General features: G+C 41.6%; 1 protein-coding gene across 18 annotated transcripts in view; it reads left to right on the forward strand.

Moving 5' to 3' along the window:
- The window catches only part of dlg1 (discs large MAGUK scaffold protein 1), a 356942-nt gene that overhangs the window by 276114 nt on the left and 62143 nt on the right, over positions 1–18685 (forward strand). For all 18 annotated transcript variants that reach the window (XM_033032030.1, XM_033032037.1, XM_033032028.1 and 15 more), the window contains 2 exons: positions 8547–8703; positions 12066–12168. In XM_033032030.1, coding sequence (XP_032887921.1) covers positions 8547–8703; positions 12066–12168 — 260 coding nt within the window. The remainder of the gene's footprint in view (positions 1–8546; positions 8704–12065; positions 12169–18685) is intronic.

Below are 18685 nucleotides of genomic sequence, written 5' to 3' on the forward strand. Positions count from 1 at the left end.
TGTGTGAAAAAAGTTCTTCTCATCTCGGTTTTAAAGGATTTCCCCCTTATCCTTAAGCTGTGACCCCTTGTCCTGGACTTCCCCAACATCGGGAGTAATCTTCCTGCATCTAGCCTGTCCAACCCCTTAAGAATTTTGTAAGAATCAGTTTCTCCTAAGGACTGAAACACTCCATCCCAGGCAGCATCCTGATCAATAGGCTACCCACACACAGGTGCGATCATGTCCTTTCCCTGGTGCGGAAATCAGAATAGTACATAGTACTCCTGTTGTGGCGCACCAATGTTTTAAGAAGTTGTACCGTAACCTTTGTGTATTCTGCGCTCTAGTAAATATGACCTTCACCACTGCCACCATCATGGATCCTTGGACTTGCACACCAAGAACTCTTCCATGATGATCCATTTTTGTTCATGTTTTGCCATTATTATTTTTTCCATAATGTATCACCCCACAGTTACATCATTAGACTTCACTATGCCATTGCTCTGAACATATTACCAACTTTTATTTCAGGATTTTGCAGAGTCTGAATCCACTCTCAAGCCCTGTTTATACCATTTTAAGAATAATCCCATTTTATATTTCCAACATTCCTGTCAACACTCCTCAGATTTTCCCACTTCATGTTTGGGACAATTTACAGCTGCCAATTAAAATACCGGCCCACATTTTTGTAGCAGAAAAGGGAGAACAGCTGGAGGAACTCAGTGGGTCAGGCAGCATCTCTGGAGGGAAATAGTCCACATTTTGGGTCGAGACCCTTCATCTGGAATGATCAAAGATCTCGACCTGAAACTTTGACTGTTATTCCCCTCCACAGATGCTGCCTGACCCACTGAGTTCCACCACATGTTCCCCCCTTATTTCGCTGAATATTCGGCATATGCAGTCTCTTGTACCTCCAACCACATCTTTACGATGGGCACGGAGGCCTGCAAAGTCCATAGATAGAACACTGTATCAGGATTGAAACTAATTCTTTAACAATCTTGGGGTCAGTTTTTCCAAATATGTTGAGGTGCAAGATGGTTCTTTGCACCATTGGTTGTAACCAACAATCATTTTACCATCTTTTGAAGCCGAAATCCTTTGACGAATAGAAAGATGTCAAGAAACTTCTGTCAAATGTTTGTTATGCATAGGGTATGTCGCATGGGTGCATATGAATCATGAGTACCATATTCAGAAATAAAACGTTTGTGTATTGCAAATCAGAGAGTGTTTGTGCAAAAGTGTGTGTTTGGAACACCAGGCCTGTAATGTATTGATCTTTGTAACAAAACATATCCATAAATCGGTTAATTCATTTTCCCAGTAAAAATATATAACTCTTTATTTTGCTGTGTAATTCAGGATTAACCCCGACCAGGATTATACTTTTTTTGCATTCTTGTTTATTTTATTTTTAATGCGGACATGAACTATAAAGCTTTGGGAATAATTCAGATTGTGCAATCTACTTGATGGAAAATGCAGAAGATTAGATTTAGTGCGCTTTAAAGATAGAGCCATCATAAAAACAGTTGCTATCAATTGGTGTACCATTGCTTCTCATTTATTATCCTTCAATCATAATCCTGGGAATTACATTCCAGTAAATCATTGTCTCTGTTTGATAAATAGAAAATGGCAAGTTTATTTCTTGTTTATTTTCCTACAACTTTCTAAATCTACTTTTAACCTCAAAAAGTGCCCTCAATAATTTGGTTGCTGTAACAAATTGGGTTTTACAGGACTGGGAGTCTTAATCTTACCCATAACACTGCTCTCTCTCCCCATCCCCCCACTCGCAACAAGGGCAGAGTCCCCCTGGTCCTCACCTTTCACCCCACTAGCCGTCACATACAACAAATAGTCCTCCGTCAGTTTCGCCACCTCCAACGTGACCCCACCACTCGCCACATCTCCCTTCCCTCCCGCACCATCCCCTCCCCAGGCACTTTCCCTTGCAACCGCAAGAGATGCTACACTTGCCGCTTTACCTCCCCCCTCGACTCCATTCAATGACCCAAGCAGTCGTTCCATGTGCGACAGAGGTTCGCCTGCATCTCCTCCAACCTCGTCTATTGCATCCGCTGCTATAGATGTCAGCTGATAGTTTCGCCGAACACCTCCGTTCGGTCCGCATTAACCAACCTGATCTCCCGGTGGCTCAGCACTTCAACTCTCCCTCCCGTTCTGTATCCGACCTCTCTGTCCTGGGCCTCCTCCACGGCCAGAGTGAGCAACACCGGAAATTGGAGGAACAGCACTTCATTGGGGAGTCTGCATCCTGGTGGCATGAACATTGAATTCTCACAATTCTGTTAGCCCTTGCTGTCTCCTCCCCTTCCTAGCTCTCCCTCAGCCCTCAGGCTCCTCCTCCTCCTTTTTCCTTTCTTCTCCCTGCCTCCCCCATCAGTCTGAAGAAGGGTTTCGTCCCGAAACGTTGCCTATTTCCTTCGCTCCATAGATGCTGCTGCACCCGCTGAGTTTCTCCAGCATTTTTGTGTACCTTCGATTTTCCATCATCTGCAGTTCCTTCTCAAACAAAACGTCTTAATCTTATTGATTTGCCGATACCAATTTAGGGCAGTATTGGGATTCCAGCTTCTCAAACCTCCAGAGTGTGCCATCAGTTGCAGTGCTCCACCACTAATGTCTAACCCAAATGAACATGAATAAGTGTGATTGTACAAAATTAGCACAAATGCTCCGTGGTTGAGTAGCCTCTTGTTTAGCGTATTATTAAACAGGAGGAGTTTACCACATTGTTCAAAAAGATCTTGTGTTATATGAAATGGATTTTGTTGCAAAAAAAACAGATCAAATATTCCTCATTGACTGAGTAAATTGCTCATCCCAGGGGAGTTGATGCATGCATTGACAGCTATGGCACATTCCCTTTAGGCTCCACAGCATGTGTTATTTGCAGTCACTCGGGTCAATTTGTTAAGACATTTGTCCTTGTAACTGTGACCTGTATGCTGACATCTGTAGTATGCAAAGATTATTCAAGTAACTGTGAGGCAAAATATTTAACTACTCCTTGTAAATGTAGAAATAAGTGCAAAATAAATGTTAATACCAGCACACATTGTGCAGGGCGTGGTACTACAGTTCATGCCGCATAAGCTGTGCACATGTGATTTATGTAACATTACAAGTAAAATGTCCAGAATTTGGCTCCCATATTTGGCAGCCTGCCGTTTTTCAGTGAAGCTCATGTGCATTGTATATTCAGTTGTTCATATCTATCGCTATTTGACTGGCTATGCACAAATAAAATATCAATAAGAGTACTGATTATTCCACTGAATCTGCATTTTGTACTTAGTAGAAAGCATATGGTGGATGAATGCTGGCCTTTGTTGGGTTAGAGGAAATACTGGGTAATTTGGTGAAGGATAAACTTGGAGATGAGTGTATATAGGGGTTACTATTGATTTAATATTTTGGGTTTTTTGTCTGCTATTTAGCTGTAAAGCCTATTAGTAAATCCTGTGAAGGCATTACAAATTTGTAATGCTAACCTGTTTTATTTTGAGTCGTTTTCTTGTTAATCAGGTATGGGCTCAACTCTTTGCAGATGCACACTGATGAACCTTTAACCCCACAACATCTGCGGCCTTGGGCAAATGCAGCTCAATGTCACAGGGGGAAATGGTTTTACTGGGTAAAGCTCCTAGACTATCCTTGTCTGAAGGCTGAACAGATGATGCACCTGTTATAGAATAGAGTTTTCAAGTAAGATATTAATTTTTTTCATGAATAAAACCATTCTTTGGTAAATGGTAAACATTTTTTGCAACATTTCCTCCGTATACACATGATGATGAATTTGCAGTGTTTTATTAAGGTGGCACATCTTTGTGGGAGTGTTGAAATAGAGAAATACAATTGACATCCTCTGAATTTAATCAGCCACAGAATGCATGTCGGGTTGCCTATTTCCTTCGCTCCATAGATGCTGCCGCACCCGCTGAGTTTCTCCAGCACTTTTGCCTACCTTCGATTTTCCAGCATCTGCAGTTCCTTCTTGAACATCCTATATAAAATACTTGTTTATTTAAATAATGTTCATATTTATTGCTGTTGAATGGACTTTAGCTTGGGGACACCTAAACTCGGTTGCCAGAATGCCAGAATCACAAACTCAATGCTTGTCTGGGTACCCTTCTTGAAATGTTCATTTTTTTCTTTGATCATCTTGGACTCTAATTATTTGCTCTTATCACTTGCGGGCTTTGGATCTGCATGCGTGTGGTACATAATTAAGGGTTTGTATATAATATGAAATAATTTCCAAATACGCAAAACATAACGAGATGCAACACCTGTCCCTTTACCTCCCCCTCGACTCTATCCAAGGACCCAAACAGTCTTTCCAGGTGAGGCAGAGGTTCACTTGCACCTCTTCCAACCTCATCTACTGTATCCGCTGTTCCAGGTGTCAACTTCTTTACATCGGTGAGACCCAAGCGCAGGCTCGGCGATCGTTTCGCTGAACACCTCCGCTCAGTCTGTCTTAACCTACCTAATAATAATAATAATAATATATCTTTTATTGTCATTGCACGTCAGTGCAACGAGATTTAGTGTGCAGCTCCACTGATGTCCAGGAAAGGTAAATAAATACAATACATAAATAAACAAGCTGAATTGATTGACGTGACCATCTGAGGGAGACTGTCCAAAGGGGGTGGGTGGGGGGGCACTCATTAGGGCCGGTTCAGAGCCGCTATAGCTCTTGGGATGATCTACCTGATCTCCCGGTTCAACTTCAACTCAGCACCTCAACTCCCCCTCCCATTCCCAATCTGTCCTTTCTGTACTGAGCCGCCTCCATCGTCAGAGTGAGGCCCAGCGCAAATTAGAGGAACAGCACCTCATATTTCGCTTGGGTAGCTTACATCCCAGCGGTATGAACATCGACTTCTCTAACTTCAGATAGCCCTTGCTTTCCCTCTCTATCCCCTCCCCCTTCCCTGTTCTCCCACCAGTCTTACTGTTTCCGACTATATTCTATCTTTGTCCCGCCCATTCCCCTGACATCAGTCTGAAGAAGGGTCTCGACCCGAAACGTCACCCATTCCTTCTCTCCAGAGATGTTGCCTGTCCCGCTGAGTTACTCCAACATTTTGTGTCTACCTTCCTTTAAACATAACTGGAGTTGTTTGAAGTTTTCAAATTGACTTTTGCAAAATTAATTTAATTACGACAATAACCACACTGTTATTTTTTGTTTATTGTACCCCTCTCAATTACACAAGTTCTCAATCCACATTTCCTAGCTGAGAAGGCAGCAATTTAATGTGACTATCTTTAGAAAATGATGCCTCAGTTCCTGCACTGGCTGCTTTAAGGTCATTAAATGGCTCAACATTGTTCCTAGCTTTCTACATGTACTTTGTGTTCATATAGCCTTTCGGATTGAGAAAGGCTATATGAATATTGAATTCAATATTGCCTACTAATCTTCAAATAACCTGTCTCCCATATTGACCTAGCAAACAGCAGTTAGGATGAAAGAACATGAGAAATATCAGTAGACAATTTGTCCTCTCGAGCCTACTCTTCCATTCAAAAAGACCATGATTGATCATTTACCTCTGCAACAACCTCATGAGAGCTTTGGGAAAGCTGCCGACGAATGTGGCAGAACAGGTTTGCGTCATTACACACAAACAGTTATGGAAGGATCAATCCATTAATCTTTGTTGCACATTCATGCAATGGCAAATATCATTAGGTCAAATAATAGGTCAAATCACTCCGGTAATTTGCTTTAGCAAATTAGTATAAATTGTAATTTAGATGTTAACTGAATACATAAACAATCTGTTGAAGACCAGCCATTAATTGAGAGTGTGGGTCCAGTGGCTAAAGGAGGTCTTAAGTCAGAAGGCAATTTTTTTTTAACCCGATAGAGCTCCTTATTCTCTTTCTTTCTCACCCTCTGTTCAATTTGTTCAAAACCTGTTTGAAAAATTATTTAATGTTCAACAAAGATTTATTCTCCGTTTCTGTTTAACGTTGAGCTAATTGACTCATCAGATTGATCTTCATCCAGTCTGCTCCTGGCAACCTGGGCTAGTCTCTCACAGTCTACAGCACAGGGTCTAATTGCTTTGGAGACAGCACTGCCATAACTACCTGAAAGCAGAGCAGTTTGTGCGGTGACTGGGCCCAAAGCTAAGACCTAATCCCAGGACCATGCTAATGACCATTTGATTGCTTGCTGCTCTCATAAAAATGTGAATGGTGGGTTGGTTAAAGAACAAGAAAACAATGTGGAATTAAGTGAAGGTACACAAAAAAGCTGGAGAAACTCAGCGGATGCAGCAGCATCTATGGAGCGAAGGAAATGGGCAACGTTTCGGGCCGAAACCCTTCTTCAGAGTGAGTTGCTTTCAGATTAGAAGTCTGTTACTGGTGGAGGGCCACAAATGTCCATGAGATCAGCTGGGTCCTGACTATTTACAATTTATATTAATGCCATTTAAAAAAATGGCATGACATTTATCTGTTTAATGGAGACACAAGGGACGGTAGGTGATGGAATTTTGGACAAAAAAACAACTGTTGATGGTGCTCAGCTGAACAGGCAACAGCTCTGGAGTGAAATGCACCATTCCGCAGAAGAAGGAAGATAGCTGGTAGAAAGGGGTGAGGAGAACGATGGGGCAAGAGTTGAGATAGGTAAAAGTGCAGCGATTTAGAGAAGGAATTTGAAGTCATAAACCTCTTTGAAAAATGCAACAGAAATCACAGGAGTTATCCATTTCTGGAGAGCTCTCGTAAAAATACTGTTAACCTTTTTAAAAGATGTTCTTGATTAATATGGGCTGAGATTTGCTGCCCCCTGATGTCGATTAGCCTTAACAACAGCCTTAAGCAGAAATGCGAGAGAGGGCATTGTGCAGCAACAATCATTGCCTTTTGGAAAAACGAGTTCATAACAGGCTTATTATGGTTTACCCTATAATGCATACTGTTATTTTGGAGACTGCCACTCAAATTGAGCTCCTCTGTTGAGGCTAATGATGGGTATCACAGAAAGCCCATGCATTTGACTCTGCCATCTTTTGGTTCAGTAATTGGTGACACTATTCCTCTCTTTTTTGAAGCATATGCAAAGAATTCATACCAATTAAAAGCTTGAATTTTGCTGCAGTTAATTTTATTTTGGACATTATGTCATCCTTCAGAATGTTCAATCAACTTAGTAGGCTTTGATATGTTATTTTATTCAAGTGTATCTTTATTTTATTCCCAAGAAAAGCAATGAACTGTCCCTGTAAAAGCTGAGAATAATTGTAAACTAAAAATATGATAGTTCATTGATATTAAATTTGATTATTTGAGGTACAAGAGTTAGAAACGTGAGAAATTTGTATTGTACACAAAGTGATACTTAATGAGGTACAGGCCCATCTGACTTTTGTGGATTGAATTGTCTTGTTTTTCTGGTGTCTTTCCATTTGCCAAAATGGCAGATGTTTGTACGTGGTACCTCTTTTCCAAATGTTAGATCCTGCATTTTATGTGAATGAATCCTACCAAGATCAGAAGAATGGAGAATAGATTAGTACAAGATGTACTTATATCTGGAACTCCTGATATGTAGCACCAAAGTATAGTCAAGATATGAATGATTCACCGGTTTATATTCCCTCTGGACTCCTTCAAGTTGTGATAGCCGCTGCCAACAGCTGGAATTTTGACTCTGTCTAATAACATGTGTCTACAGCACTATTTGCCTTTCTCAGTAGCCGTTATCTGTGAATGAAACTATTTGATAACTTCCAATTACAACATTGCCTTTACGGACAGATCAAAGCAGATTTTGTTATGCATGTGATTTTTCTTTTCCCCCAGGTTGACCAACAGTGAATCAATAATTAAAGATGTATTTTTCCAGCAACCCTTTTTACTTTAATTTCATTGGTATTCCTCTTACAAATGCAATTATTAAATAAGAAAATCAAACAGGATATGTTGGAAACACTCAGCAGGTCAGGCAGCATCTGTGGAAAGGGGAACACAGTTTATTTTGGATTTGCACATCTCCATGTTTTTCTCATTGTCATTTATAGTTAATTGTCATTTAGCTACATAAAAGCAGAGGATCAGCTAGATATTTATCTAGATAAATTCAGCTAGATAAAAGCAGAGGATAAAAGCAGAGGATTTTTAGTTGTAAAAATCTGAAAAACAAATTCTTAGTTTATCAAATTGACTTGAAAATATGCTATTTTGAAGAGGAAACAACATCAGGCTTTTTTCCTTCAATTCCTTCTGTTCTCACTATATTCTCGCTCCAAGAACCATGTACAAGTGGACTAATGAATTACTCTGTTGAAATGAACTTTGACACCATATATAATTGTATCTGTTTCTGCAGAGGTAAAACAATCGCCGTAGCCATTAATCTTCTTTATCTGGCAGATTTCTCCCAATACGGATTTTCCTAATCTTAGTGGAACACTTTGCTGGAGTGTGAATCTGTTATATTAATTAGAAGATTGTTTGAAAACTCTGCTTATCTTTTCTCTTTGTAGGGAACCTAGAAAAGTGGTTTTGCATCGAGGATCAACAGGACTAGGCTTCAACATTGTTGGTGGTGAAGATGGAGAAGGAATCTTCATTTCCTTCATATTGGCAGGAGGCCCAGCTGACCTGAGCGGTGAACTAAGAAAAGGAGACAGAATCATTTCGGTAAAGAGCCTTGTGTTTTGAAATTGCCTCCTTAATTTTATCCTTGATTGTAATTGTTTTTCTTGGAATTCTCAGACATTTTTGGAGTTACCATTCTCCACAAGCTCTCATATTTAAATTTTCATAATTCACTTTTTTAAAGTTAATCAGCAATAAAGTATTTGCATTCACATGGTTATTAAAATGTAATTAAATGCAAGAAACCTTTATGAGAATTCTGTTATGTTTTTGGAGAATTCTGCATATTAAACAAGAACATCACACAATTATTCTGTGCATGCACTGTGCACTGGGATTTGTCTGAGGATGTGAAAAAAAAATTCTATTGATCACTCAATTTAGTATTAAGTGGCTGTCATCAATCTTTTTTTACATTATGATTTCCAAATCAAAGCTTTGTTGATGCAGTGAAATGGGCCCCAGTAGATTAATGTCATGGGTTGGCAGCAAATGGGATATAAAGCTACCAATTAAACAAATAAAATATGCAAATGTAACAAATTTGTGACCAGAACAAAAATAGGATGCACAGTAAGTACTGATAGGTTATTACAGGACTAGCCTCTTGTTAAAAAAAAAACATGCATTTAACCACAACATTTCTTAATTTAGTGTAATAACAGGATTTGGAACTTGGAATTTGGAACAGGATTTCAATGATGAATAATAAACTAACTAAAGCAAGGAGTAAACCGGTGCAGTGGGATTTGTCTGAGGATGTGAAACGTTTATTCCACTGATCACTCAATTTAGTATTAAGTAGCTGTCATCAATCCTTAACACACTTAAACACACTTTCCCCTTTCTCATTATTTCAGTCCTTGGTTCTTGATTCTAATTCTATAATTCTATACACAATGGTTATGATTCCAGTCTCTCCTTTCTGGTGTTCAGGCATTTATTTTTGTTTATTTGCTGAGTCATATTTGAAGATGGTTTGTAGATCATTTTCAGTGTCAGGTGAGATATCAAAATTGAACAAATGTGGTCACAAAATATTTTTCATCCACTATATTCATAGCAAAAGGATTTGAGTATAGGAGCAGGGAGGTTCTACTGCAGTTGTACAGGGTCTTGGTGAGACCACACCTGGAGTATTGCGTACAGTTTTGGTCTCCTAATCTGAGGAAAGACATTCTTACCATAGAGGGAGTACAAAGAAGGTTCACCAGACTGATTCCTGGGATGTCAGGACTTTCATATGAAGAAAGACTGGTCAGACTCGGCTTGTACTCGCTGGAATTTAGAAGATTGAGGGGGGATCTTATAGAAACTTACAAAATTCTTAAGGGGTTGGACAGGCTAGATGCAGGAAGATTGTTCCCGATGTTGGGGAAATCCAGAACAAGGGGTCACAGTTTAAGGATAAGGGGAAAATCTTTTAGGACCGAGATGAGAAAAACACTTTTCACACAGAGAATGGTGAATCTCTGGAATTCTCTGCCATAGAATGTAGTTGAGGCCAGTTCATGGGCTATATTTAAGAGGGAGTTAGATGTGGCCATTGTGGCTAAAGGGATCAGGGGGTATGGAGAGAAGGCAGGTACAGGATACTGAGTTGGATGATCAGCCATGAACACATTGAATGGCGGTGCAGGCTCGAAGGGCCGAATGGCCTACTCCTGCACCTCTTGTCTATGTTTCTATGTTTCTTTTCTCCCATTTCCCCACCTACAAATTCCAGATCTTTCCTCCAGCACAGCTCAATAATCCTTGTTGGAGTCATTGATCTATCCCAGGTTTTAACACTCAACATTGAAGGTTCATATTAGTTTGCAAGCAGTATTTCATAAGAGTGTGCTCGTGTTGATGTTCTGAGTCAGCAGCTCCCCCTATAGATAATTTTTCTGATTTCAAGATTGTGTTTTCTTTTCTCCCCTTTGTACTCACATAGAATAGTACAGCACAAGAACAGGTCCTTCGGCCTGCAATGTCTGTGTCGAACAAGATGCCAAGACTATCATTTATCTACCTCTGACATAACCCATATCCCTCCATTCCCTGCATATCCATTTGCCTATCCAAAAGTATTTTAAATGCCACTAACATATCTGCTTAACCACCACCCCAGGCAGCATGTTCCAGGCACTCGCACCCTCTGAGTGTAAAAACAAAAACTTGCCCTGAACATTTTAAACTTTGTCCCTCTCACCTTAAACCTATGCCCTCCAGTATTTGATATTTCCATCTCTGGAAAGCATTCTGACTGTCCACCCTATCTATGCCTCTCATAATTTTATATACTCCAGTCAGATCTCCCCACACCCTCCAGTGTTCCAGGGAAAACAATCCAAGTCTGTCTAACCTCTCCCTGAGGCTAATGCCCCCTAATCCCTAAAACCCCCTAATTCTGGTAAACTTCCTCCGCACCCTATCTAAAACCTCCACGTCCTTTTGGTAATGGGGCGACCAGAACTGCACACAATACTGCAAATTCCGCCTAACCAAAGACCTATAGTCTGAAGATGGGTCTCGACCCGAAATGTCACCCATTTCTTCTCTCCAGAGATGCTGCCTGTCCCACTGAGTTACTCCAGCATTTTATGTCTACCAAAGACCAATACAGTTGCATCAGGACTTCCTGAGTCTAAAGCCCCTGTCCCACTAAGGAAACCTGAACAGAAACATCTGGAGACCTTGCGCCCCACCCAAGGTTTCCGTTCAGGTTTCCGATTTTAAAATACCTATATTTAGTTGAGGACTGTTTTGAATTTTTTGAAATAATCGCTGGAACATAGAAGAAGCTTGACTACGCAGAAACCACTTTCGATCATTAGAGAGAGTGACAAAAACCTCCGGGAACCTCACGGAAACCTTGGGTGGGGCGCAAGGTCTCCAGAGGTTTCCGTTCAGGTTTCCTAAGTGGGACAGGGGCTTTATACTCAAATGCCCCGACCTATGAAAGCAAGCATAGCATATGCTTTCTTTACCACTCTACTTCAATCAATCAATCAATCAAGTGTTATTTGTCACTTGCACATAAGTGCAAGTGAAATGAATTTGCCAGCAGTGGTACAATAAAAAAGAACACACAATACACAATAAAAACATTTAACACAAGCATCCACCACAGTGTTCATCACTGTGGTGGAAGGCACAACATTTGGCCAGTCCTCCTCCATTGTCCCTTGTATCGGTACCTTCTATGAGACAGTGAATTAAAGTAAATTGAGAGTATGAAGTTTTAGTCATGTGTGAGATGTTTTTCTCATTTTAAGTTGAATGATGTAATGAAGACAGATATTTTCTAGAAGTTTTAATTAAAAATAAGAAGCTTCCTGAAACTTGAAGGGTCAAGGGAATACAGAGAACCTTATTGGTGTTTACTTCAAATTATAGACTGTCTTTGATCTGTCATCCAGGTGAATGGTATTGACCTGCGGAGTGCCACCCATGAACAGGCAGCAGCAGCACTGAAAAATGCTGGCCAAGCAGTGACCATTGTAGCGCAATACAGGCCAGAGGGTGAGTCGTTTGGATCAATTAATACAAGAACAAATCTCTATTTTACTTTCATTTGCGTTAATGTTGGTATTCTTCAGTAAATCAAAAGAACAATAGACAATAGGTGCATGAGTGGGCCATTCGGCCCATCGAGCCAGCACCACCATTCAATGTGATCATGGCTGATCATCCACAATCAGTACCCCGTTCCTGCCTTCTCCCCATATCCCTTGACTCCGCTATCTTTAAGAGCCCTATCTAACTCTCTCTTGAAAGCATCCAGAGAATCGGCCTCCACTGCCTTCTGAGGCAGAGAATTCCACAGATTCGCAACTCTTTCGGTGAAAAAGTTTTTCCTCATCTCCTTTCTAAATGGCCCACCCCTTATTTATATTAATATAAATGAATTTGGAATGATCTAGTTTTTATCAGATGTTGTCTGTCTCCTATAGCACATCTACACCACAATCAAATAGGACAATGTTTATTTACTATTAGTGCTTGGAATTTTTGTCTGTGGTAACACTGTTTCCAACACATTCATTCCAACTTTGTAGATCATTCATTGAATGTCATAAGTGATAGGAGTAGAATTTGGCCATTCGGCCCATTTAGTCTACTCTGCCATTCAACTTTCCCTCCTAACCCCATTCTCCTGCCTTCTCCACATAACCTCTGACACCTGTACTAATCAAGAATCTATCTATCTTTGCCTTAAAACTATCCACTGATCTGGCCTCCACAGCCTTCTGTGGCAAAGAATTCCACAGATTCACCACCCTCTGACTAAAAAAAATTCCATCTCATCTCCTTCCTAAAGGAACGTCCTTTAATTCTGAGGCTATGACCTCTAGTCCTAGAGACTCACCCACTAGTGGAAATGTCCCCTCCACATCAACTCTATCCAAGCCTTTCACTATTCTGTATTTTCAATGAAGTCCCTCCTCATTCATCTAAACTCCAGCGAGTACAGGCCCAGTGCTGACAAACGCTCATCATAGGTTAACAAACGCTCATCATAGGTTAACCTACTCATTCCTGGGATCATTCTTGTAAACCTCCCCTGGACCCTCTCCAGAGCCAGCAGATCCTTCCTCAGATATGGTGTCCAAAATTGCTCACAATATTCCGACAAATCCCATTTAACATTTAAAAGTATGTGTGTGGACGTTTTAGTGGTTTATATTTGTACATTGTAAATGGTTTGAATTTGGAAATGTGCGTTTCTGTCTTTACGCTTCAAAGCAAACCAGTGATGTTCCTGAATTGACAAGAAAGGAAACTAATGATCAATGGAACAGAATTATCAATAATTCTTGCCTGCAAAGTGCAGGCTGTGTATTCATAAATAAATTATCATGGATCAAAATTGTCCTCATTAAAGGTACAGAAAATAGAAACCTCTTACAGGAAAACAGCAGTCATAAAGTTTACACACTGTTTTGCAGCCACCTCTCTTCATTAAGTTTGACAATTGCATTAACGCTGCCCCTGTAATGGCTGGACATTGCATGATTAGATAAAGCACATAAACTCAAGCTCTGCTTTTTAACTATTATGATTTATGTGGAATATTATGAATCAGTTAGCACTTAAGATGGCAGAGTTCAGGAAGATGGAGCTGAAACTTGGCGCTTCTGGATTTACTTTATGAATTAAAACAAAGTGCAAGTCGATATTTTAATCATTTATGTTATGTCATTGCTGGTAATTGTTGGTCCTGGCCAATTTAGTAAATGGGTAATCTATTTTACCTCTTGCAGTGTAGCACTCTTACATCAATCATTTGGCAAATCACTTTATCTTATTTACTTTAAAAGCCGACCTCCCCTCTCTTTTCAGATAATTCACTTGAAAAATATTTTGGAATTTCTTTTATATCAATGTCACATTCCCGATGAGAAGTTGAATTCTGCTTGTATTTAAGCTGAGAATCACACTGTGTGTTTTTATATTCCATTGTTTTCCAGTGAGTTAGTGGTCCATACCACACACTGCCAGAAGAATGATGGTTTTAAAATACTTTGCTTCCTCCAATTATATGAATGTTTAAAGTTTGCAACTGTCTGAACATCCACTTTTTTAGGTGAACTTTATCTTTGTTGGTTACTTGTGATTAATAATTAAATGGCAGTTGCTCTAGATGTTTACATTACACAGATCAGTGTAGTAATTACTCTTGTGTAGGAAGGAACTGCTGATGCTGGTTTAAACCGAAGATAGACACGAACTACTGGAGCAACTCAGCGGGACAGGCAGCATCTCTGGAGAGAAGGAATGGGTGACGTTTCGACCCGAAACATCACCCATTCCTTCTCTCCAGAAGCAATTATTCTATGTCAGTAGTTGCAGCAGGATCTTGATCAGTTGGGCAGGTGGGCTGAGGAATGCTTGATGCAGAAATGTGAGGCAATGTATTTTGGAAAGTCTAACATGGGCAGGACCTACCCAGTGAATGGTAGGATTCTGAGAAATGTTGTCGGGCAGAAGGATCAAGGAGTGCAGGTAGATAGATACAAAATGCTGGAGTAACTCAGCGGGACAGGCAGCATCTATTGGAGAGAAGGAATGGGTGATGTTTTGGGTCGAGGCCCTTCTTCAGACTGATGTCGGGAGAGTGAGATACATAGATAAGGAAGTGTAAGGTGTGAAAGCAGGACAAAGGGAATAGAGAACATGGAATATGTAGATTAGATCATTGTTAGCTGGGAAAAGGTAACAACAAAGCAAACAGAGATAAAATGTAGTTGGAGACGGTAAGACTGGTCAGAGAACCAGGAAGTGGGAGGGAGGGATGGAGAGAGATGGAAAGCAAGGGTTACTTGAAGTCATTGTTCATACCGTTGAGGTGTAAGCTGCCCAAGCAAAATATGAGTTGCTGTTCCTCCAATTTGCGCTGGACCTCACTCTGACAATGGAGGAGGCCCAAGACAGAAAGGTCAGTGTGGGAATGGAAGGGGGAGTTAAAGTGTTTAGCAACCGGGAGATCAGGTAGGATTAGATGGACTGAGCAGAGGTGTTCAGCGAAACGATCGCTGATATATAGGAACCCGTACCTTGGACAGCGGATACAATAGATGAGGTTGGAGGAGGTGCAAGTAAACCTCTGCCTCACCTGCAAACATTATCGGGGTCCTTGGACGGAGTCGAGGTGGGAGGTATAGGGACTGGTGTTGCATCTCCTGCAGTTGCTGTGGAAAGTACCTGTGGAGGAGGTGGTTTGGGTGGGAAGGGACGAGTTGATCAGGGAGTTGTGGAGGGAACGGACTGAGCAGAAATGGGTAGAGATGGGAAGATGTGGCTAGTGGTGGGATCCTGTTTGAGGAGGTGAAAATGTCAGAGCTTTATGCGACGACTGATGGTGTGGAAGATGAGGACAAGGTGGACTCTGCCCCTGTTATGACTGGGGTGAAGGCAAGAGTGGTGCTGCGGGATATCGAGGAGACCCTAGTGAGACCCTCATCTATGATGGAAGAGGGGAACCCCCGTTCCATAAAGAATGTGTACATCTCCAAAAGGAGTGCAGGTACATAGTTCCTTAAAAGGTGGCGTCACAGGTAGATGGGGTGGTCCAAAAGGCTTTTGGCATATTGGCCTTCATCAGCCAGGGTATTGTATCAAAGTTAGGAGGTCATGTTGCAGTTACATAAGACGTCAGTGAGACCGTATAGAGAGTGTTGCGTTCACCATGTTATAGGACAGCTGTTAAGTTGGAAAGGGTGTAGAGAAAATTTACAAGGATGTTGCCAGGACTCAAGTGTCTAAGCTATATGGAGAGGTTGAGCTGGCTGGCACTCTATTCCCACGTATGGTCCCAGTGGGCTGAAGGGCTTGTTTCCATGTTGAATCTTTCAATCAATCATCTAGTCAAATATGGCTCAGAATCTTAATTGCCATTCTCATTAACCGAGGCTTCATCCTGGCTTTATGCCAACAGAAGATATCTTGGTATCGTAAATTATATGAAATAAAATTGAGAAGCTACCCTCAAAAGAAAATGTATTCATCTTAATATTACATTGCCTTCAATCAACAGCATTGATTTGTGGAGTATGTTAAGGAATGGAAATAATGTACGTTTTGCGCTGCATGCCGCTGAGACTCTGATGTGGAATGCACTGTGAGCCGCACGAGGGAGAAATAAATATTAACATGCACAGTTGGTTAAATTGTTTTTGTTTAATTGGAAATGGTGTTGAAGTTTGTACTGCAGCTTAGGCAGCTGTCTGATCTCACATAAGACAGCTCTGGGCCATCTGTTCTCACTGGTCCAAATGCCTCCTTCATATACAGCAATGGGCTTATTACATATCATTAGACCTTGAATTGCAGAAATAAATGTTTAAGAGGTAGCATTTTCTCCAACAAGGAAAGGAGTAAACCCTTGTTTGTGTATTCAATCCACATGTGTCTGTCCTCGATGTCCTTACCTTCCGTCAAAGGTATTTTGTACTTTGGGGCGAAGGGCAGAGATAAAGGCAGACACATCAAGGTTGTTATATTGATATTGTATTGCATGAGACACCAGGATGAGGACGAGGAGAAGGAGGAAAACAGAACAGCATGAAGGAGGTATGATATGAATCTCCTACAGCCACCATTCGAACCTGCTCCAGAGGCCACAATGGAGATGGAAAGTAATCAGGAGCAGGCTGGAGCACTCAAGGTAATGAAAAGCCTGAAAATCTCAAAGCCAACAAGAGGAGATGCTGGAAGTGTCCACAGGGCAGAAGTGCAACCATTCCAATCTTCTTATCGAGTCCACATCACAAGATTAAAATTTGTTCAGCCAGAGCTGAACACACTTTACGGCATCTGCATACAAAGTTGTCTTGCATCAAGACGCCATTGTATGCAGATGTCGAAAAGTGTGTTCAGCTTCTTGTGCAGAGTGGTGGAAAGATTGGTGGAAACAGGGCCGCGACGTGAACGCTCTTGCCTTGACCCCACCTTTCCAATGAGGAATAAGAAGGCTGGCAGAAGTACGGTACTATGTGAAAGGAACGGGAAGGTAAACCTGACTACATACCTCAAAGGCTGAGGCAAGGAGGCTACACTTGTTTGAAAGTGTGACTTTTGTCTTGTGAAGTAATGGCAGGCATGTTGGAGCAGTGTGTTTCCTGCAGGATGTGGGAAGCAGGGACACTGCAGGTGCTTCTGGAAATTACACCTGCAGAAATTGTGTCCAGGTGCAGCTCCTGAACGAACGTGTTAGGGAACTGGAGAAGCAGCTGGTGACTGAGAAAGGGGAGTAACCGTGGAGTGCAGGAGACCCCAGTGGCTGTGCCAAATGGAAACAGGTACACCCTTTTGGGAGCTGCCGGGGCAGACAATGCTTCCAAACCGAGCGACAGACAGGTCTGTGGCTCCAATCCTGGCGATGAGATTCGACCGGTGAGACCGACGTCGGGCAGAGCTATAGTGCTGGGTGACTCCATTGTCCGAGGTGCGGACAGGAGATTCAGTGGCGGCAGGCGAGACTCAAGGATGGTCTGTTGCCTCCCAGGTGCCAGGGTTCAAGATATCATAAACCAAATTCAAAACATCCTCGAGAGGGAAGGTGAACAGCCGGCAGTAGTTGTGCACGTCGACACAAATGACTTCGGGAAGTAGAGGAAGGTGGTTCTGCAGCGTGAGTTTAGAGAGTTAGGAAGGAAACTGAAAAGCAGGACTTCTAGGGTGGTTATCTCTGGATTGCTTCCAGTACCTCATGCTAGTGAGGACAGGAACAGGGAGATAGGGGATCTGAATGTGTGGCTGGGGGGCTGGTGCAGGGAGCAAGGATTTAGATTTATAGACCACAGGGATCTCCTTGGGGTAGGGGTGACTTGTGCAAAAGGGACGGGGTTGCACCTTAACTGGAGGGGGACTAACGTTCTGGCAGGCAGATTTGCTAGTTCTACATGTGTGGGTTTAAACTAAATAGTGGGGGGGGAGGGATTGACAACTTGGGAGTATAAAGATGGAGTTAAAGGGGAAGTGAGTACAGGAAAAGTTTAAAAAAGACTTCCGAATTAATGGGAAGGAAAGTTCGAGAAGGGATAAGAGAATAAGGTCAGGGCCAATAGACCGGAGTGAGAGGGGAGGTGAATACCGAAGACAAAGTGTTGTATATGAATGCGCAAAGTATAAGAAATAAAGTGGATGAGCTTGAGGCTCAGCTAGAAATTGGCAAGTATGATGTTGTGGGAATTACAGAAACATGGCTGCATGAGGACCAGGGCTGGGAACTGAATATTCAAGGGTATACGTCCTATCAAATAAACAGACAGGTGGGCAGAGGGAGTGGGGTAGCTCTGTTGGTGAGGAATGAAATTCAGTCCCTTGCGAGGGGTGACATAGAATCAGGAGATGTGGAGTCAGTATGGATAAAACTGAGAAATTGTAAGGGTAAAAATACCCTTTTGGGAGTTATCTACAGGCTCCCAGACAGTAGCCTGGATATAGGGTGCAAGTTGAATCAAGAGTTAAAATTGGCATGTCGTACAGGTAATGCTACAGTTGTTATGGGAGATTTTAACATGCAGGTAGACTGGGA

The sequence above is a fragment of the Amblyraja radiata genome, chromosome 13 (assembly GCF_010909765.2).
Source record: "Amblyraja radiata isolate CabotCenter1 chromosome 13, sAmbRad1.1.pri, whole genome shotgun sequence".
Taxonomy (NCBI): Eukaryota; Metazoa; Chordata; class Chondrichthyes; order Rajiformes; family Rajidae; genus Amblyraja; species Amblyraja radiata.